The sequence below is a fragment of the Phaethon lepturus genome, unplaced genomic scaffold, assembly GCF_000687285.1.
Source record: "Phaethon lepturus isolate BGI_N335 unplaced genomic scaffold, ASM68728v1 scaffold5410, whole genome shotgun sequence".
NCBI lineage: Eukaryota > Metazoa > Chordata > Aves > Phaethontiformes > Phaethontidae > Phaethon > Phaethon lepturus.
In genome coordinates this window covers 48420-69960 of record NW_010511043.1, presented here as the reverse complement: position 1 = coordinate 69960, position 21541 = coordinate 48420, and the positions used below count along the sequence as shown (strand labels likewise).

The window sequence follows — 21541 nt, the reverse complement described above, 5'->3', positions numbered from 1 at the left end:
AGGTTTAGACCGGATATTAGGAAAAATTTCTTTATCGAGAGAGTGGTCAAGCATTGGAACAGGCTGCCCAGGGAGGTGGTGGAGTCACCATCACTAGAAGTATTCAAAAAATTTGTAGACATGGCACTTCAGAATATGGTTTAGTGGGCATGGTGGTATTGGGTTGATGGTTGGACTTGATGATCTTAAAGGTCTTTTCCAACCTTAATGATTCTGTGATTCTATGATATTATCCTACATAACTCTGTGGAAATGGAAAAAAATGTTGGGTGAAATAGAACTTCTTGTCTTTACTCTGCTAGAGAATATTGTCTACACAGAACAGGAATTCACCAGTTCAGCAAACATAGCTGCCTAATAGCACATTGAGTAACTAGTAGGCTTCACCAGAGCCTCACTATTTTATTGTGTTGGCAGTCAGTCTTGAATCTCCTTAAAGTACAGCATGCCTTCATCAGCATCCATTTGAACAAGTTGAGGGTCAATTATTAGTCCATTTCTTTAGTGGACAAATAAAGATCTGCACTACCCAAAATGTTCTTGTTCCTCATGGCTGAAAAATTTAGGGACTCTGGATTAGTATTAAAAAAAAAAAAAAATCACAATTTTTTGTGATCTGGAGAGAGACTCTGGGGACATAATTGAAGTATAACTCTGCTGAATGTGATGCATCTGTTTAGGAGGCATGAAAACTTCAACGTTCAACCAGCAAAACTCAGTGTGGACACAGATAGGATGTCAGAGCAGTATTTTTGCCAGCTTGGTTTATGACTGTCAGAGAACTGGTCTAGACCGCTCAGCAGAAAAACTCTCTTATTAACATAAGCTGGCATAGTAATGCCAGGAAGCTGTGCCAATACTGCTACAGCAACAGAGGCTCTGTAAAGCCAACAACCCCCAAGTTCTAACCAAAAGATTTCAGCTCCTTTGAGAAACCATTTCATCTTTGCCAAAAGCTCCAGCACCAATCCAAGGTTATAACCAGGGATGTCTGCTCCTAACTGGAAACACAATGGCAAGATTTACTTCATGTACGGAGTTCTTTTCCCCTCCAGGAAGCATACTTCATGCCTATTTCAGAGATTGCCTTAGTCCCTAGTCTGCAGATAAGAGATATTTATTAGAATAACCTACTGAACATCATGTCAAAAGAACATTCTGGTCATAAATTCAGTATATTTTGACTTTGTTGCTAGAGAAAGCTCTAATCTATATTAAAGCAGAAATTTTCTTTTATTCTATTATAAACTGTGCTGTAATACCCTAAAGGTGAAACTAGAGGTATTGTTCACATATCCTCGTGAACATATGCTCAAGCAAGAGCTGCATGTTACTTGAATGCTGCAGTTTCAAATTCAAAGTAATTTGTTCAATCTCATAGACAATCACTGTCAATCACATTGTGAAAAAAAAACACCAACCCCCCCAGAGACGCCATTCTTCAAGTTTTCTAAGACACAAAAAGATGCACAAGCAATATGATGGCATATTTGGAATGGCAGCTGCTGCACAGTTATCATAAGTGGTTGGTTTGCTTTAGCTCTCCACTCAGAGAAGAGCGAGGATGGTAGAACCTTCAACTGCTCCTAAGCATGCAGTGGGCATGTGCACCTAAGTACCAAGGAACTCGACTCAGAGGCAACTCATTCTGACTCTATGGTCTTTGCAGTGGCTATGGTCTTAAACTGCTGGCTACACAATATGCAAAGCTTGTTGAAGACATATTTTTTCCAGTTTGTAAAAGGTTATGGATCCATAACTAAGATACTAAAAGCAAAGATAACCATCGATGGTTTTTCAAGGAAGCCCACAGGACTGGGAGAAGAGCAACATCAAAGCAGAACAAAGCCAGAAAGTTCTTAATAAAAACCTGCTTTCTGCACAAAAGCATTTTGGTAAGAAATGACCTATCCTGTGAAAAACATGTTTTCTGTCTCCTGTGATGTCACCATTGAAAGACTCCTGAGATTAAGTTGTTTGGACTAGGGCGTTGAAGACACTTATGATGCACAAGGGCTCATCTCGTTGCGGACACACTGCTCGAGCTTAGTCACACACTTTTGTTTCCCTTTCTGGATCTATAGAATTAGAGAAAAAGGTCCAGATATGTGAAGTTACAGGAGGAACAAATGCAAGGAGATCCATTTTAGCAAAACACACACAAAATGTATAACAGCAGCAAAAAGTGGTAGGCAGTAGGTGGTATGTATTTAAAAAAAAAATCTGGTTTTGTAGGAGGAGAAATAAAAAGAAGAGACTGTTATTACCCTGATTACATTTTAAGAAGCAGATTTCTGTTATGAACTGCTCTCTGCAAAAAAAACCTGAGGATCCCTTTTGTAAGCAACAATAACACATGAGAAGAACTAACTTTATTTGGTAATAAACCAAAACAATAAAAACACAGAATCTGGGTTTCTGACTACACCACACACAAGACATAAGGAAACACAGCTTTGTTTTTCCAAATAAAACAAACACCTACCATCATCACGGCCAGACTGAAAGCTGCTGCCCCTTTTCAGTGAAGCAGTTTGACCGAGGTGGCCAATTGGTGATGGACGCACATCACTGTCCAGGTCTAACATGGGGCTGTGGAGCAATGAGTTCCCTAGAGAGATGGGAAAAGAAAGGTTGCAATGATTTTGCACATCAGCTGAGATGAAACTGCATGTTGCATGTAGAATTCTAATGTAATTCAGAAGTGATACAAGAAAAAAGTCACCCAACATTCTTAGTCTTGCTTATTTAGATTGTTTTTTCATCTACATCAATGCTATTCAATAACATCACTATTAACCCCTGTAGCAAAGCCAAAACCACAAGCACCATGTGGGAAATACCATTCTTTGCTCTGCATGTTTCTCCATTTTTACTTTAATTAATGCCCTACAATTAGTTCCTTGAAAGCCATGGATAAATATATATTTATGCCATTAGCCACATGGTACACACACTTTTTCTGGCATACATCTAAATATACTTTTCAACAGCAGAAGTTTCTTGTGCCTCCAGCTGAAGCAGTTAAGGGCAGAGTATTCAACTACAACTTCTGTTTGACCTGCACAGAGTTCAGGTAGAAATAATCCATCCATCATGAAGCAAATGAACTAATGACACTGTATGCTTGTGTATATCTGTAAATTTGTGTGCCTGTCCAGATGTAGGTCACTATTAGCAAGTCCTAAGCAATGATCTAATCTGATGGAGGTGGATACTTGGAGTCTAATGTACATTTTGGAAAAAAACCATATCATAATGAGCAGATCATGATGATTTTTTTAATGTACTGTAACACCGCCAATATCTCTCTTAAAGTCTAAATTGCTGCTTTATGCCTTTCACCTTACAAATACATTTCTGAAAGTAACCATAAAAAATTATTTCAGCATTGGCCAACTGAGCTGTAACAGCTAACTGTAAATTAATCACAATTAATAGAATTATAAAAGCAGCCCAGTTTGGACAGGACCTCGAAACACCATCTGGTCTAACATTTCATGGGACAGGGAGCCTAAGCAAGATTATCTCGCACCCTGTCCAGTTGAGTCTTGAAAACCACCAGTGATGGGACTCTACCATGTCCCTGGGGAGGTTGCCCCAGTAATTGATTGTTCTCACAGCAAAAAAAAATTTCTTCTTATATCAAGATGAAACCTCTCCTGGTAATTCATGCTGAATTTTGTAGTTTGCATTCATATTGCTTGATCTTTTCCATCACTACCTACATTCACTTAGAATAGTATGAAGGCCACACAGTAAAAGTGCCAGCTGTAACGTTGCAATGCTCAGATTCAAGAGTAACACAAAATAAAAATGATTTGAAGAATATTTATTCTGAATTTATGCTGCTGTCAGACCAGTATAGCAGTAAAGTTATACCTAGTAACTTTACTTCAACAGCTGGGGCTTGAAGAACAGTACTAAGTATGGTGAAATTTATTGCAAACTTCCAATAGGTGACAGCATTGGGTTTTAGTTCCTTTTGAAAGAAGTTTGTCCTCCCATAATTATTTCATGGATTTTAAAGAGATTCCCTGTGGCCTCACCAAGGCATTGTTACTACTGAGTTAAGTTTGGTTCCTCCACTCATCTTACTACTGTTCACATTATAGGACACTTAAGTAAATAGATCCATTTGTTACGTAGTTCATAATTATGATAGACACACTGTGTTAGCTGACTTGGTGCATCCATCTGTGCTATCTTTAGCCTGTACTATGATTCTGTTGACTATTTTAAACCCTACCTCACTTATTGAAAACAACTGATCTTTACTATACCTTTAAAAGTCATGAGTTTTCAGCAATATGGGCTCTGCTACAGTGATTTAAGTATATTATCCACTGTCACCACGAAGTTAGTTCTATAACGAGTTTGAACAAGAATTTGGGGAAAGATTTTTCCTTCTGAATGAACTAAAAATACAGAACACTAAAGGAAAAACTCTAAAGCTATCAGAAGCTTTTAAAGTAGGTATATATGCTGCAAGTGCAAATAGTTAATTATGGACACATACTATGCAACTGCCTGCGTAACAGATCTGTTTAGGTCACGCACCTTCTGCAGCTATGATTTAAAAACCTGACTTGTAAAGCATCTCTTAATTATTACAGATTTACAACATTAACTTCAGCGAAAACATTCCAGCAAGCCTGCAGAATGAATTAAAACCAAATTTCTTCTTCTCCAGATAAAAAAAAAAAAAAGCATTCATTCAATATCTTACAGAGATTCTACCCAGAATAAAAAGAAAATTGTGCAGGAGACCCTGAAAAATTTTAAGTGCCTCACATAGTTCTTGGGCTTCCATAAGAAATTGACTCAGATTCTATGTATCCGCATTTTATTTGAGTGAAAAAAATGTATACCAAGGACAAATCAGTATTGTCAGGGGCACTGCTAGTTAAAACACGTACTAAAAATACCCAAACCAACAAACACCCACCCCCCGCAAAGTGCAGCAATGCTGTCTTCACAAAAACTACCATGAGAAAAAGCAGCGATACACCAAAACTTCCCTCTTTGATTTCTTTGCATAGAATTTAGGCTCTCACCCTTCAAACATCTTGTTAATATGAGGAATTTCTTGTAAACAGATGGTTTCTAAAAATGACAGTGCCAATTAAACCTCAAAATTAAGAAAAGCAGACATGCTTACCAAAACATCTTAATGTGAATTAGTTCAATTAAAACCATTTGCCTGAGGTAGCTGAAAACCTGAAAATTCTGTATTGCTGCTGATATACTAGCCCCATGCTGCCCAAATGGTTTATATATTCACCAGTAACAGAAAACATGTAAAGAATACTCTCTTGTTCCACCAGAAAAACCACATCATCAGTTTGCAGCCGTACCAGGAAAAGAAAGTTTAACATGAACTAATTTCTTAATTGGTTGTCTAGCATTACAAGCAAGTATAACACAGCAGCAGGGAACTACAACAGCACATATACCCTCAGGACTAATAAACATCTGGACTACATTAGCAAAGCTGATCTTGCTTTCACCCTACCAGAAGATAGCGCTTGAAGACTGCACACTAACACATACATTTTGTAAAAAAGTGAGAGTTAACGTACAAACAATTTTTATCCCATCCCAACTCGTTCCCCCTCTGGAGCCAGCAGCTTAAATTTAGCAGCATAATGTAATACAATGAATTAATATTAGTACGGACTGTAGACAATAATATTTATAAAGCTAAATAAACTACCCAAATAATAACTTACTGCCTAGTCATTATTTGATTTGTGTACTATTTCTACATTCCTAGATCCTGAATACAGGACAGCAACAATCTAAAGTGTCAAGAAATTAACTTTTTACTGTGCTAACAGGTTTTAAGATGTGGTATAAACAGCATGACCAATACATTCCTGACAGATCTTCATTTTTTTTAAATGTACTGCATCTTTGAAGTTACAGAAGTACTTTTTTCCAAAATACAGCATCTACATGGAGCATATCTGTCAGTGACTCCAATGCCAAGTGTATATTTAACCAAGGAAACACAGGAAAAATAAATGTACTACATTCTCTTCTTCTACCAAACAGTCATGACAAACCAGAAGTATAATTAAAGCCTTATTACATTTATGACTGTAAAATCATGAGAAGATCAAGTTAGAATTTTTAAGAATCTTAACATCGCTAATTTTTTTTTTTTTAAAGAGCATTTTACTGGGTTTCAGCTTTTTGTGCACAAATATTTAAAGGTATGTAGAATGAAATAAAAACATTCAGATACTGCGTGAAATATAAACAGTTCAACGGTTTTATTCAGCCCTCTTCTGTTCCAGTGCAGTAAGATCTCACCAAAACAGGATCTAAAAAAAGCACAATGATTTTTGAGCCATTTATTTAATTTGTGCTTTCACTTTCTGTAAAGAAAAAGCCACCTGTGCTGACCTCTAATTGCAAGTCTACTCTAAGTTTATCAGTACTGGAGTTGCTACGGAGTACTTACATGCCTACAGTACTCATGGCTCATGTACATACCTTGACCCCATTTTTTTGAACATTACCTGCATGCTTTTGGCACGTAGCATGTTACAGACTCCATTAAAGAGACAACTAGCATGAAATTTGCCTAAAGTAGATTTTTTCCATGATCTGCAAACCAGTCAGTGGTTTAAATCTCCAAAAGCAGTTTTGAAAGTAAAGCTATTGCCAAACTGAGTGTAAAAATTGTCCTGCAATATCCACAGCTCTGCTTGGATTTCCCCCCCCTTGCAGTCTGACCGGCGGCGGTTTCTCACGGGAGTCACGCATCTCTTGCCTCCCTTCTGTAACACAGCCTCCGCCACCCTGCAGTTCTGCCAGCCCCGCTGCACCATTTAATGTGACGTTCAGCTAAAGCTTTTTACAAAAGCTACTGGTTGACCAGGGGATAATATAGTGCCGGTACTTTTGCAGTGACAAATCTGTTAACTAGTGACCAACCTCAGTCTGTGTTGTTTTTTCATTGCAATTTTCCACGGTAAATCAAACATCGGTCATTACACAGACTGCATGTACATATACAGCATGTATATGAGCAAGATTAAATTAAAAAAAAAAAAAAAGACCCTACAGATGTGCAACCAGGTGAATACAGTTACTGTATTCTTTCACCCATTATGTATCTTACCGTGAATTTTCTCACAGGCTACAATAGTGAGGGAAGGCTGATCTATAGCCTTCGGACTCTCTGAAGGGCGGCAGACTTCCTTACCACCCTTAAACACCTTTGAACATTTTTTCCTGCGCACAGCGGGCCCTTGTCCTGTGCTACAGCCTGACCACCCACTGTTGCTTGTTGACCAAACACACAGTGCCTGCAGCCGGCACCGACACAACCAGGATAAGATTCCTTTCAAGGACACCGCATTGAGAATTTCAATTTGTCTAGGCAAAAAAAATCAGGCGAGCAGGAGAAATTACCGAAAAATTAACCTGCTCAACAGATGAATGACTGCATTTTATTCTTTTTCTTGAGTACTTTTTCTTTCTAACCTCACGTTTTTTAGGAATATGACATTTTTAAATGATCAAGAAGAAAATGGGTTGTATTTCTAGCAAAGAGACGGGTGCGGAAGATTAAAATTGTGGCACTTTATGGAAAAAATGTTTTTGGAATACATTTTAAAATTAATGCTTTGTTAAATCTTAAGGTTAGTCTCCATTATACTAAATATATTTATAATGAAACTATTTTTCAGTTTACCACAAAAAGAGTAATTGGGTCTACGATTTCTAGTGCTGTTCTAAGTATTTAACAACTTAAGGGTAAGCCTTATTGTTCGTCCTGCAGGCCAAAAAATAATGAAGCAACAGCCAAACACTTCAAGTTCAGCACTGAAATAAAAATTACATTATTTCACTAGCACTAGTGGACTACTGTCCACCCCAGTGGACATTGACATCATCGGCAACTTTGAAAACAACCCGCTTTTACTTACTTGCTTGAATAAGGACTTAAAGGACTAGAGCAGACACCAAGGTAAAATTCTGGCCACAAGAGAGTTTCATTTTATCTTCAGTAGTACTAATCTTTTCAATTTTGATTTTAAACTACCTGTGCTGTTTTTTAATCACAATATTCACTGTATGCTTTTTAATTATATTACTTAAATATTATTTAAAGTATTATATAAAATAAGAATGCCTCCTCCACTTCTGAACATGTCAGATTCTACATTTAAAAATTCTAAATAACAGCAAACTTACAGATACAGGTGGTAAAAGAGGAAAACAAATCCCGTGTCAAATTTTGTACTGATTAATTTTTGTACTTTTTTTTTTAATTAATAACCTATTAACGGTTTGCTTGACATCTGCTGTCAAAAGGGTATTTCTGCTATGGACAGGGGATGTGGTTTAGACATGAAATGGCTCCCAGCTGCAAGAAGTCTTCTTCCAGATGTACAGTAAGCAAAGGCAATGGAAGAGAACCAGCTGCTAGGATAACAAATTGAAAAGGCCCTTTTGACACAAGCCTTGCCGGCCTGTCTGATCTAACAAAGATGGATCATTCATTGCAAGGTGAATAGAATCTCAGTGTGGCACAGAAGAAAGAGCAACATCGTCTAAGCATCCATCTCCTTCCTTACAGCTGCTTTTACTCTGGCACAGAAAAACCCTGCATAGTTTTTTACAATATCTGGAGAGCTGTAAATCATATTCTGAGTGCTGCAAAAATCGTATTTTTTTCCAGCAATAAGAACTACAACAAAAAAAAAAAATCACAATGACCGAACTAGTATACCCCAGTTTAAAGAACTGTCTCCATGTTGGGAACTTTAATGGGTTGTACATTATGTATTTTGCAACCCAAAGGGCAGCAGAAAGATCACACAACAACTGTGTTAGTGTTTCCATTTACAGTTTTAGCGTCTAAAGGGTATTAACAGATAGCTTATTTGCAGTAATATTACATAGTATCTCATAAAGACCTGTTAAGAAATGAAGACCTTTTCAGGCGGTTTCACGATAACTGGATTAGAGTCTCTATCCGTTTTAGCTCAAAGGATCATGAAACCTACTAAGCCACTATTAAAGTCTAAGCAAATAACCATTGGCCACACAGAAAACAGTCATAACCTCCATAGCTTCTTTCCTTGATACTCATGTTAAGAATCCCATTGCTTAACTCATTTTGGCTATCTGCCCAGTGCCCCAGGCAAATTTTAAACTAAACCTCATTTATTTACATTTATTTTCATGTCATTTTATGTCATTATATCCCCCATATTTCCTGTACTCCAACAAGTCTGGGAAGCATAAACCATAGTTAAAAACTACAATTATATGCTAATAATAGGGGAATTGCCAAGCAAAGTTAAAAATTACAAATATGTAAAATCTTAATTGAAAGAAACCATTTACTATCCAGGTATCAGGTTTGAAAGTCCCCAGACTTCTACAAACCATAAGTTCAAAGTTCAGAAGATACAATTCGGACTTTAGCCAATACAAGGCATAAAATACCAGCACAGTTCAGTTTATCATTCAACTATCTCTTGGTAGAGGTTTAAGAAATACTGTTTTGAGTGAGCATAGAGTTCTTCCATGTTAAATTTTATATTCATAGCCTTCAAAAATGCTCTTCTTCCTGTCTATCCAGAGTCTCATGCATCTCCCTCTCTCTAACATATCTACATACTAAGTAACAGTAGAAAACTGGCTTTACCTACTTCAGGTCCTTCCAGTGGGCAGCAATAGTGGGATGCAATCAGATTTATAAAAAGATTCCATCAATGCTTCAGGAAATAACTTCATAACCATTAAAAAAAGGTTTCAAAAAAACAATAAAAGAGCACAACTGCCTATTCCATTACTAAGGCAGATAAACCTTAAATATAAAACATAAGAAGTTAATAAATCCATATATTTACAAGCATTACTATGTCAGCAGAACTAGAACTCCAGTCAGTTGCAAGTGGGTCCCATATCTACTGCTGCACCTTTAATAGAAAAATCTGACCGTCAGAGAAGCAGGAGAACAGCTTAATGTAAGGACACGAGCATGGGAGCTTTATCATTTGGGCACTCCCTCATACTTCCACTACGACTTTGGCTGTACTGTTTCGTCTCTTTGTCCTGGCTGCTCATGCTTCAGAGTAGTAGAAATTTTAATCTGCTATCATATATTCATATTCACTCACTCCTTAAAATATGTGGGCTTGAATTCCAACAGTTTCTCATAATATCAACATCATCTGCCTGCATTTTTTTTACTTCACAAATGAGGAAGGTCCACTATGGCTACATAGAGCGAGAGAGAGCGAGAGCAAGAGGCAGGCAGGCAGGCAGGCAGGCAGGCTAAAGGCAACAATGGGAGAGTAACAACAGCCATATCTGAGCATGTAATGAAACATTAATCTACATCATTAAAGGCTAATCAGCAAAAGAGGATAGTTTAAGACTGAGGGAAACAGTACATTAATACACAGAGATATTACTCAGGGGAAATAACAGTCCAAAATACTGTTGCAAAGTACTTCATACACAGGACTTGAGTAAGTCCCCCCTACTTGTACCTGTTGAAATAAATGCAACCAATTATGTAATAATCAGATTACTGCATCTTCTATGATTAACAATTGTCTATTAAAATCAAAGGAAACATCCAACTGAACAATTTGCTGTTGGTATTTGTCAGCCTTTAAGCCACACTGACAAGTTATCTGACAAAGCTTAGCACAGCTTGATATACCTTTCAGGTTTTGGAAATAATATTAACACAAGTTGGATTAACTGTAAACAGACAGTATTTGAAACACATAGGACTTCTGCTAACCCTTGAAACAAATTCCAGGAAAAGACCATTACAGCCCTGTAAACTTGTCATAGTGTCTTCTTTCAGGCTGCATCACAGATTGTACTATGCTATGATACTTTACAGTTGTAGGACATGCTTACAACTGCAGCGAATTTCTACAATATGAAGTTAACCTCTAATAACATCCAAGCACAGAGCCTTTTTTTTTTTTTTAACTTTTCATGTAACAGTACTATTGAGAGTGAAGGATTCACATTTAGATCAAAAAAATATACTTAGATATAAAACCGAAATAAACATGTATCTAAATACATCTCTAATAACGCAATTTTCCGATAGCACCTTCAACCACCTCAGCATGTGTATTAGCTCATGCCGCTCTTCAACTATGTTCAGGAGAGCCTTGAAAGTACAGCTGTTAAAAAGACATCAGTCTTCAAAGATAAGTAACCTACAGAGGATGTAGACAAGTAGATTTACTTCTTAGAAATACTGGGGACTTGTCCTGACTGCCATTACTTGTGGCCTGGATGAGATGATACATCACTAAATCTCTTAAAGAAGATAGGAGAAGATGGTATTTCTATGTAAGAAAATGAAATTTTTCAGTTGTAATGACTAAAGTGTCAACCTCCTAGTAGTATGGAAATAACTGACATAATTTTATCCTGCTGAGAGTATGCTGTTGGCTTGTCATATCACTGACTGAATTTGGAGTAAGTTCTCCTTAGAATTCACTTAGGTTTGGATTTCTGCTTGTTTAGCAACTAATTGCAATGTTAACATTCCCTTCCTGAATACATCATCTCCAGCAATTAAATTTTTTGAGAATATTTACTGTTTGACAATCAGTTACAAAAATCCTGCCCAGAATGTCTAATGGAGTTTTCAACAAAGACTTTTCCAGGTAAGAAAAGCAAAGACTTTCATCTCATTCCAAATCCATTTCAGGTAGTAAAATTCATGTGTAATGACTCAGGGCAGAGCTCTGCACTGAAAACTAATAAAATAGCAGCAAAATACTTTGGCATGAACTCAGTTTAAAGACTGTGCACAAATGCAAAACCAGACACAATCTGCTACTGAGGTTTAAGTTTTACTACGCTGAAAAGTTTTGACTTGGTCAGTTTGAACCCACAGATTCACAGTCAGCAGAAGGACTAAGCTAAGAATAGCCAGAAATTGTGGGTATGTTCAAGGTGGAACTGTAATTTCTGTCTGCTTATTCCAGCATACACAATATGAAGACTACCATCTGCTAGAAGCAATGTCATCTTATCCCTGTTGAACAGGGTAACCTAGCGAAAAATTTAATGCCCTTTTCATTAGAGAATCAACCTTACGATCCACTTCTTCCTCTAAATGCTTGATACATAATATAACCTTTTTTGAAAGCATGTTCTAAGTGGAGGACTTTAATGTTTGAAAATTTATTACTATTTTCTCTTAAAAATAGCCTATGAATTTATGAATATATAAACCACATTTCTGACTTAAGTTGATTAGATTCCTCAGTCTTGCATAAGCAATTTGATAACTATGAGTAAAAGCCCACACTTTTCCTGTTTGAAAAGCATACATCTATTAAAGTAGATTAAAATACATTCCATGTCTCTGATCACAATCAGCATTGTTCTACTTGGCAGTTAATGCCAACTCTTCCAAGTTTTCTTTTTTCCTTCTCCTGTCTGGTGTATGCCAAAATTAAAGATCTATGGAAAGGAAAAACGACATTTAGCAACCTTCCTTTGTCCTACTATGTGAGAAATTCCATCAACTAGGATCAATTCTTGACTATTTGACAATGTATACAAAAAAACTACATTAGTAAGGACCGCAGAAAAGGCTGGGAAAAAAACCTATTGAAATTTCAGCTCTTTAATAAAAGTAATAATATATTAGCATTCACTTCATATATGCACTAAATATTGACCATTCATACATGCATTTACTGGGCATTCAAGTTATTTAAATTCCCTCTTCTGTGAGCCAAATAAGCTGCTAACATAATAGCCCCTTTGATATTAAGGCTGAGGTAAGCAGCTTTGTTACAAGAAAAACACCAAACAGGTTGAGATTTTCAAGACAAGCCTAAAAATTTAGACACATTTTCCATTTATTTACTGGAGCATGCATATTAAAATTATATAGACTACTACAGCAAAAAGGTCTCAAGCTTCGTGACCCCTATTTTTCTTGCTAAGAAGCTGAGAGATGGCTATATGACATTTTGCAAGTGAGCAGCAAAAAAGAAAGCTTAGAATTGTTAACTGTGGCCATTTTTACAAGTGAGTTTTGCTCCTGATAGCTGTATGTTGCAGAAGGAGGGTATGGGGGTGTGGGGGGGAGTGTCTCAGCATTTTGATGAGGAAGGAAAACAAGGAGGTTTTGGAAATGTTCTAAATTTTGACCAAAAGGCCAAGAAACCAACCTGGTGTTCCAGCTGGTCCCACAGCACTCCACACCATCTTGTGGAATAAAGATGGTCTGCACATGCTTTAAGCTAAAACTTACTGACATCACTGTCATATGCGATGCACCCTGTGAACTCCATACCCGATGTCACAACCTCTGCTAAAGAGGGTTTAAGCCTCCTGCAGCATTTTTACAGCACATTTCTGCAGCAGTTCAACTCAGTAAAGTTTTTGTGGTTTCTCAGAAGAGAACACCTTATTTGGTTTGGGATATACATGTACTAACACTAAACATGGGAGTTACCTATAAGCCAAGAGAAGACAGATTCCAATATGCCTACTCATTTCACAAGTAGCAGCAAACTCGGTAACACTTCTTGAGAAACAAGGCACTACTTGTTATTTTCTAATTTAAAAATCCTGTTTCCAGATTTTACTACTAGAAATGCCAGGCCAATAGCCTCCCACCTATTCCCTTTTGAAAATACACTAATGTGATAGATCAAGTTAACTGGTAGCTAAGTTGCTGCCACACCTGAAAGCAATACCTATGAGCACACATTTCTTTGAGAGTAACACTAGCAAAGACAAAGAACACAACTAAGTATTCATATCCGTCTTCATGTAACATTGTCTAAACATCCCTTTTGTCCAACTCTCAGGTCTGTGCCCAAACAGTGTAATCTGAATTTCGAAACTGCACACGAACAAAGAACAAGAGAACACCATGTTATTATCCACTGCATATCAAGAAATTATACATTAGTCCACTATGCCCCAGTCCCCTGCATATCCAGATACTAACGGCACTTGTTCAGACAACAATCCAAACTTCATGTGACCTCAAAGAAGTATTTTGAGAGTACAGTAAGCTTCAGATAAATGACTGAAATTTAATACTTTTCCCATGTAAAGAGCTTAAAAGTTATAAGTTAAACAAAAAGAAAACTCCAACTGCTGTTTTGTTTTTATAATAGAATAAAGAAAATAATACAAGTCAGTATTCAACTCTGTAAAAAGCTATCAAAACTGATGGGGGGGAAAAAAAAAATCAAAATATCATTTGTACACTAAAACTTGTCAAATAAAAGGCAATGCCAAATTCCTAGGTGTCAAATATATATATAAAACAAAAATATATCCTTGCCTTTTTGTTCTTTAACATAGCTCTCCTTACAGTTGTGCATGAGCTGCAGAATCCACTGATGTTGAGCACCAATGCACTGCCAAGCAGGGTCCCCAGGCGCATGAAGATCAGAAAGATATCTGTAAAATCCAGTCCAAAAATCACAGTTCTGACTTGACACACTGAAGGCCTCATTAAAACTGACCAAAGATGTTCTAAGAAATACTTTCTTTTTTTTACATGATTTTAAAAATCAAAGAATAGTTTAAGATACACTCACACCCAATGCAAACACAAGCTTTGCATTCTTCCTTCCTCATTTAGTGAAGCAAAATTCCACCCAAAAAACTTGTAGAAATAAACAAAAACATACATATTTAATACCACATTAATATGTATCTTCAGTTGTGCCTCCAGTAAAGTACTTGGGAAACCAAGCTCTTTATTTGCCAAGGTTGCGGTTCAGTACGTCATGTTTCACTTGGAATCAGTAATGACATTTCAAGCACATAAAATATGTATTTTTCTTCCCACTTTATATGTCCTGATTGTATCATCATGTAACCTTAACAAGTACGTACAGAAGGAACTAATTTTTGGTGGCTCATTAATTTTAGTACAGGCATGCACAAACAAATGTAAACCAAGCTCCTGGTGGATTTGGGGGTTTTTTTTGTTTGTTTGTTTGGTTGTTTTTTTGTTTTGCTGGGTTTTTTTTGTTTTGTTTTGTTTTTTTCATCAGGATGTGCACACACTGTCTGTGGAAAAAAAAGCAGGGGGAGAAATAATGAAAAGGACTGGGGCTTCTAATACATAGAAGCAAAACACCTTCTGTCTTTGGGGAGAGAGGAGTATTAGAAGTCAGCTGTTGTGATTTCAAAGAGAACACAGAAGTAATAGCCTAACATATGGCATTCAAGACTATCTGACAAAAGTACTTTTGAAAGAGTATTCTCAATAAGCAGTAGCTGCTCTACTATTTAATGTGTTCCATTATATTCTGCATGGATAAGACTCATTCAAGATGCTCGAGATGAAGTACATTGATATATATTATCTTATCTTGAGCAGTGCAGGGAATGTCTAACTTCTTCACAGAAGCTGTATTACTACAATAATATCTAATTTTAACGAGGACTGTGTTGCAAAATTCTGTCGTCTTGGGGAACTGTCTGCAGTACTTGAATAAAAAATAAACTGTCAAAATAGGATTGGTTGGATGCACGAGAACATTACAACACCAACCATTGTGACAGGGTGACATTTATAAATTATGGGCTCAACTCCATCCTCAGTGTTAAGGGGGACTTTAGCCTTTGCTTAGACACAAAATAAAAAAAGTTACCACTGGTTTTGGAAAAAAGACATCTACTTGGCTGTTAAGTGATATAGTAAACTGCTTCTGAGCAGTGTAAAATAATTATCACTGTAAACACCATAATAAAATGAGAGGAAAATAGGAATTGAAACCTAATTTTAAAGATAAACACTGAATATCTGAGGGGGAAACCCACACTATTTCAGGTCTTGCTCAGCCTTCGACATTCGAGACATAAAAAACAAACATATCAAAGAAGAAAAAAACTCATAAAATAGCAGGTTTTATGCAAATAATTTTACAATTAGGATTTTGTTAATTTCCTCTTAGCTGAAGTGCTCTGAAGAAAGCTTTCTTCACATCTTGCCTCCAAAAAATTTACACTAGTATAACCACATTAGTATATATACAGTAGTGAAACTAATTTAATTGCTTTGTATGCTGGGATTCTGTTAATTCATTAAAACTAAATTATTCCACATTTGTCCACTCTCTGCTCTCCTTCATTATACTGTTCGACATGTGAAATACATTTGGGAGTTACATTAACAGAGTCTGCTTTAACATAGGCTGGGATATTTTTAAAGATTCAATAGTTCAAGGTAAGGGGCTAGAGAAAAAAAAAGTCATCCCAGAATCAAACACACATACAACTCTGATTCTTCCAAAGAATCCTTAGAAGACGTCATAAGACTTGGCTTCAATAAAGAAGCTGCTCTTTAAGGTTTTCAAGACTGACACAGAAAGGAAACAGTAGTGCCTCCTTCAGAGACACAAAATGCTGAACTACTTACTTTAAAAAGCAATTCCAATAAATAGGCAATATTTATATAGGACCCAGAAGAATGAGAAGCACTCTACATAAATGTAGACTTGCCACTGTCCTCATAAACTAACATACTGTAGAGGGACCTAAGATACCAATACCGCCCTTTGTCCTGTGCGACCGGGCCTGGTAAGCACACAAAACAAAGACCTCACACAGGTGTTAGAATTTTAAGAACACTCCACCCAGAGTGCATTTGGTCTCCACCTTTTAAGATAACTGAAGAAAGCACTGAGAATGTCAAGCCATGCTAGGAGCCCTGGTTACATCCAAAACTCAAAAGCTTTCTAAGTAAAGCCATCAAATGTTCCAGAGCACTCTAATGTTTGGCTCCAAGGAGTGTAAAGCAGGTTAAGGTCTACCATTAGAAGAAGGTCCAACCAAGTCATGTCAGTATGCCTACAACAGACTTCAGCATCAGCTTTGTGAATGACAGAAAATCTAGGAATTTCAATGAAAACATGAACCAGTTTTCCAGTTTATGATATATAAAGGATCTACATCATTTATACTGAGTAGTAAAACAGCCAAAACCGAATTTAAACAACAGTCTGGATTAAAGCCTCCCTATTATCTGACTCAGGATGATTCCATTTCAATACAAAGTCAAGCTGAAGTGTGAGACAAGTTAATAAGGAGTCTGTTTTGAGATTTGCAATCTGTGAGTGATCATTTCAGGCATAGCTTGCAACATGATCGTTTAAAGGAAGCAACAGGATCTAAACAAGCCTTAAAAGATTTTTAAAAATTAAATTCAATCTCAATTATCCTTTGTTAAATTGTTCTCGTTCAAGAACTGTTTTTCAATCATTCAATAAACAATCAAGTACTAATCCATTGCCATTATTTATATAATAATAAAATCTCAAAATAATTTACTCCCTGCTTTAAAATTATTAAATACTAAAATTAATAAATACTATTAAACCATAGCAAAAATAGTCACTACTCTTAACGAGGAAACAAATTTAAATACACATCTAACACCATATGTCTGATGAAAACACTAGTCAAATGATTACCTTATATAACGTTTCTGATCATGCAATGTTGACGGAGTTTCAAGCAGCTTATCCAGGAGAAGTTCTCTTAAAGCTTCAATTCTGGTTTCAACTTCAGCATAATCTATGGAAAGGAAATAAATCCAGTGCGTGCCTCCCACACTGGTATGAACTGAAAATTATGTTATTTTTCTAGGACATCAGACACTTCTGGAATTAATGTGGAAATCACTATATCTCATTTTATAACAAACCACATTTGAAAATTTTGTATACAACAGTTCTACAAAAACAGAAAATTGGACTTTGAAATCTTTCCAACAACATGCCAGTGAGAGATACCCAAAGTCACACTTTAATTACTGTAACCTCTTTTTATGTCTAGTAATACCAAGCCTTAATAAATAAATAAAACTGGCTGTGATTTCACATTTTGTAGTACACACCTCACTCAGAAAACTTGACAGAAACATTGCATAGAGTAATTGGTTCCTATAAATCCCTAATTTTTATGGATTAAAATCCACACAAAACCCACATAAAGCTCTTCAGACTATGAGCTTTTTAGCCTTTAAGTTAAAAAAAAAACAGAAAGCGTATCTTACATTTTTTGAATACTTGAACTTCTGTCTTTCCAAAGAGTGACTTGGCTTTTTCGTAGTCATTAATAACGACATCATAATCACCCTTAAAAACAAAACAAAACAACCCCCAAACATTTATATTTGTCAAGAAAAGGTAACAAACTAATTTCAGCAAATAGAGAAGTATTTTTAAAGGATTATACCTTCTGGATATTTCTTTCAATATTCAAGGGCAGGTTGAAAAGAAATTTAAAACGCTGAAGAACATTAAGTGCGTTTCTTGTTGAATCAGCTTTGTCCTTGCGACCCAGCACTTCTTGGAATAAGGTATCTGCAGTGTTACTGGCTCCTATGTTAAAAAGGATGAAAATAAGAAAAAGTAGAGTAAGTAATGAGCTCAAATGACATACAGATTTTCCTCATGTTAATGAGTCATTCAAGGTTTTTTAGAGCAAATGAGTAATTACTGCTAAATTTTTGTACTTTTTTGTTCAACTGTGTTAACAATTTTACAACTGATGAAATGCTATTTCAAAGTGAACCACTTAGCATTTTAATGTGGTAAGACCCCTGTGCAATTAAAAACAATCACTCTTTCCTATTTCAAATGCTTGACTTTGCTGCAGACATTTTATAGCTTGCTTTGGCTCCAGACCTACATTGTACAACTAAATTATGCATCTCAGGATATGGAAAAAGTAGTAGAAAGTTTTGTTTTTAGAAAAATATAATTTCATTATGTTAATCAATGTCATGACTCTCAGAGTTATCACTGGGCATTGCAAACACTTTTTCTGTGTTTTCAAATTAAGTCTTAAAGATTATTAACAATATTTGATATTTGAGTCACTTAAAAGTGCCGATGATTAAACCAAAGACAATAGCATGACCGAAAAAAGTCTAACTAGCTGGTAACTGTAACAGAATGAATACAAATTGTCTTCACATTGCACTAGAAGTCTTACTGGCTTCATCACATACACAGGATCAAGCCTTGGTCAACAATTTCATGCAATTAAGTTTCTATACTTTCTGTGAATATTCTTTAATAAATACATTAAACATAACCTTAAAACCTTTTCTATCCAGACTAAAAAGCATTCTAGTTTGTAATAAGGATAATTTCCTGACATAAAATAATAAAAATTCATTTATAAAAGGGAAGATTTACATTGCATGTGAATATTTGCATTTTTAAACTCGTGACTTATTTTTAATTAACCAAAAAAAAGTGGAACTGTTTTAGCCTTTTTGATCGTTGCGTGTAGAAGTTTCTACATTATCTGGTCTAGTGACTATACTTTAAGCAAAGATGAAAAAAAATTACATCAGTCTCGCTGGGTGGCTTGCATGCCATTTTCTCTAGTCAACACTGTGGGTGGCCTGCTCATGTTAAAAGTAGTCTTTGTAAAATAATTGTTATATCTACATAATGTTTAAACTTTGCTGAAATTTTGAAGTCTTGATGCAAAAAAAGTTTTGTCAGGATAGCTATTTCTACTGCATACTATTTAACAGAGTATTTTAATCCATTAAGGAGAAATACACAATTAAAACAGCTAGCTGGACATTTAAATACAGACAACTGATAAAGTATGATTTTTCTCTTGAGGTTATAATAAATGCTTGCTTTGTAAATCCTTCTACTAAGTAACACTTGCTTCGTTGAATTCATATGTTTCTTGTTCATTCTTTTAACACCCAAGAAGCAATGCATTACATCTGAGAATTGAAGTTGTATTCATAAAGCATTTATTTAAATTCAATACAAATGTTTGTAAAAAGGTAATTGACAACTGCAGGAATAGCACAGTGATTTCCATCTTCAGTTTAAACCACATGCCTTCACCTCTTTACAAATTAATTTGCTGTAGAAATCCTCAATTCAATACTTTCTTCTATGTTTTACACAGAAATTGAAATACATCAAATTACTTACTAGTGTCTTAATGAAATTCAATACTTTATGCAAAATAGGTCTGTCTTCTTAGACTTAAAAAAATTGTAAAATTTCTTCCCTCCTCACGCCTCCAAATCCTTTCTACACTAAAAATTTTTATCTCTTGATTACTGATGAATAATCTAAACCTAAATAATAAGTCTGTGGATAAAGAGTCAGTCAATACTGACTATGTTTTCAAAACAGATGATTCATCTACTGTGTGCAAATTTTTTTTATTTCAAATTAAAGCTCTAGTTATGCAGCAGTTGCCTTTCACAGAGCCTGACAAAAACACCACATAATGGAATTTGACTGACCTCCTTTAAGATACAATTCTTCGTGACACTCATTAGAGCACACCATATGTTTTTATAAATATATAATAGCTTGTTTAGCAATTAAATTCAGCAATTTAGCAAAAACTCCAAACATTTATAATTCCACCTATAACACCAGATCGTGGTTCTAGTATCCCATGCCATTTCATTCTAATAATTTGGCACACTCTTAACATACACCCAGATGCTGTGGAAAGCATCCTTATTCTTAGGATTTGTAATCAAGCTCACAACACCAATTGTCTCTCAAAATATGCACCTATAGTCCATACAATGTAAAATTTTACTAAAGATTTGAAGTAATTTTTGGAAGCAGGCCCTGTTACTCACGGATTATGGAAGCTTTTCAATGGTCAGACAAGAAACAAAGCTTTGATCCTAAACTACTTTGCATAATAATATTTACTCTTTTTAAATCCTTGTATTCGTACTTCCCTGCCTCCCACCCATTATGACTTGCAAAGTATCGGGAGGAAAAGAAGCCAATTCTTTTGACAGCAGAGCCAAACTTAATATCACTCTGAAGTGCCTGGCACAAGTTCCTCTACAGATCCAGCTTGAAAAAGACAGTCTGCATTATCTTCTTAGATATTTCAGCCACCATTTTGATAAATGAAACAGCAATTATATTTTATAGGTAGATTTGTCTCATATTAGCGTGTGTGAGAAAATGTCACAGACCTAAATTTTTGCTGTTTTAGTTAAAATCTGTCACACAATTTTGTCAAAGGGAAAGTGCTCTCCAAGGAATCTGTGCTTGGTGCATGACATGGCATAAGCACAGAGCACAGAGGATTGCACTAGCAAATTTCAGCAACTGCTTTTTTCTCCTACCCTACATGTATCAAATATTCTGCACACATAGACACACACTATAGTCTTTATATAATGTGTGTGAGGGTTTTTGTGGTGTGTTTTTTTGTTTTTGGTTTTTGTGGGGGTTTTTTTGTTGTTGGGGGTTTTTTGGAGGTTTTTGGTGATTTTTAGTTTTGGGGATTTTTTGCATTCCTGGCAACAAGTTGGGGGAACAACAATATTCAAACTACACCTTTATTGTGAGTATTAATGAATCTCTACTGAAAAAAGTTAGAGTGGTTCACAAAACCCCCTGCCTTCTTTGTGCTCCCCACACAAACACACATACAGTCACTGCTTTCTTCATACAAGAAAAGAAAAACAGTGAACTTCCATGTCACTTTCTTGATTTCATAAAACACGCTCAGACTT

At 35.9% G+C, this 21541-nt stretch overlaps 1 protein-coding gene across 1 annotated transcript in view; it reads right to left on the bottom strand.

Moving 5' to 3' along the window:
* EXOC2 (exocyst complex component 2) overlaps positions 1–21541 on the bottom strand; it is a 119480-nt gene that overhangs the window by 63447 nt on the left and 34492 nt on the right. The window contains exons 7-11 of the mRNA XM_010282527.1: positions 18238–18383; positions 18056–18137; positions 17472–17574; positions 14327–14445; positions 2486–2611 (exon numbers count right to left, since the gene is read on the bottom strand). Coding sequence (XP_010280829.1) covers positions 2486–2611; positions 14327–14445; positions 17472–17574; positions 18056–18137; positions 18238–18383 — 576 coding nt within the window. The remainder of the gene's footprint in view (positions 1–2485; positions 2612–14326; positions 14446–17471; positions 17575–18055; positions 18138–18237; positions 18384–21541) is intronic.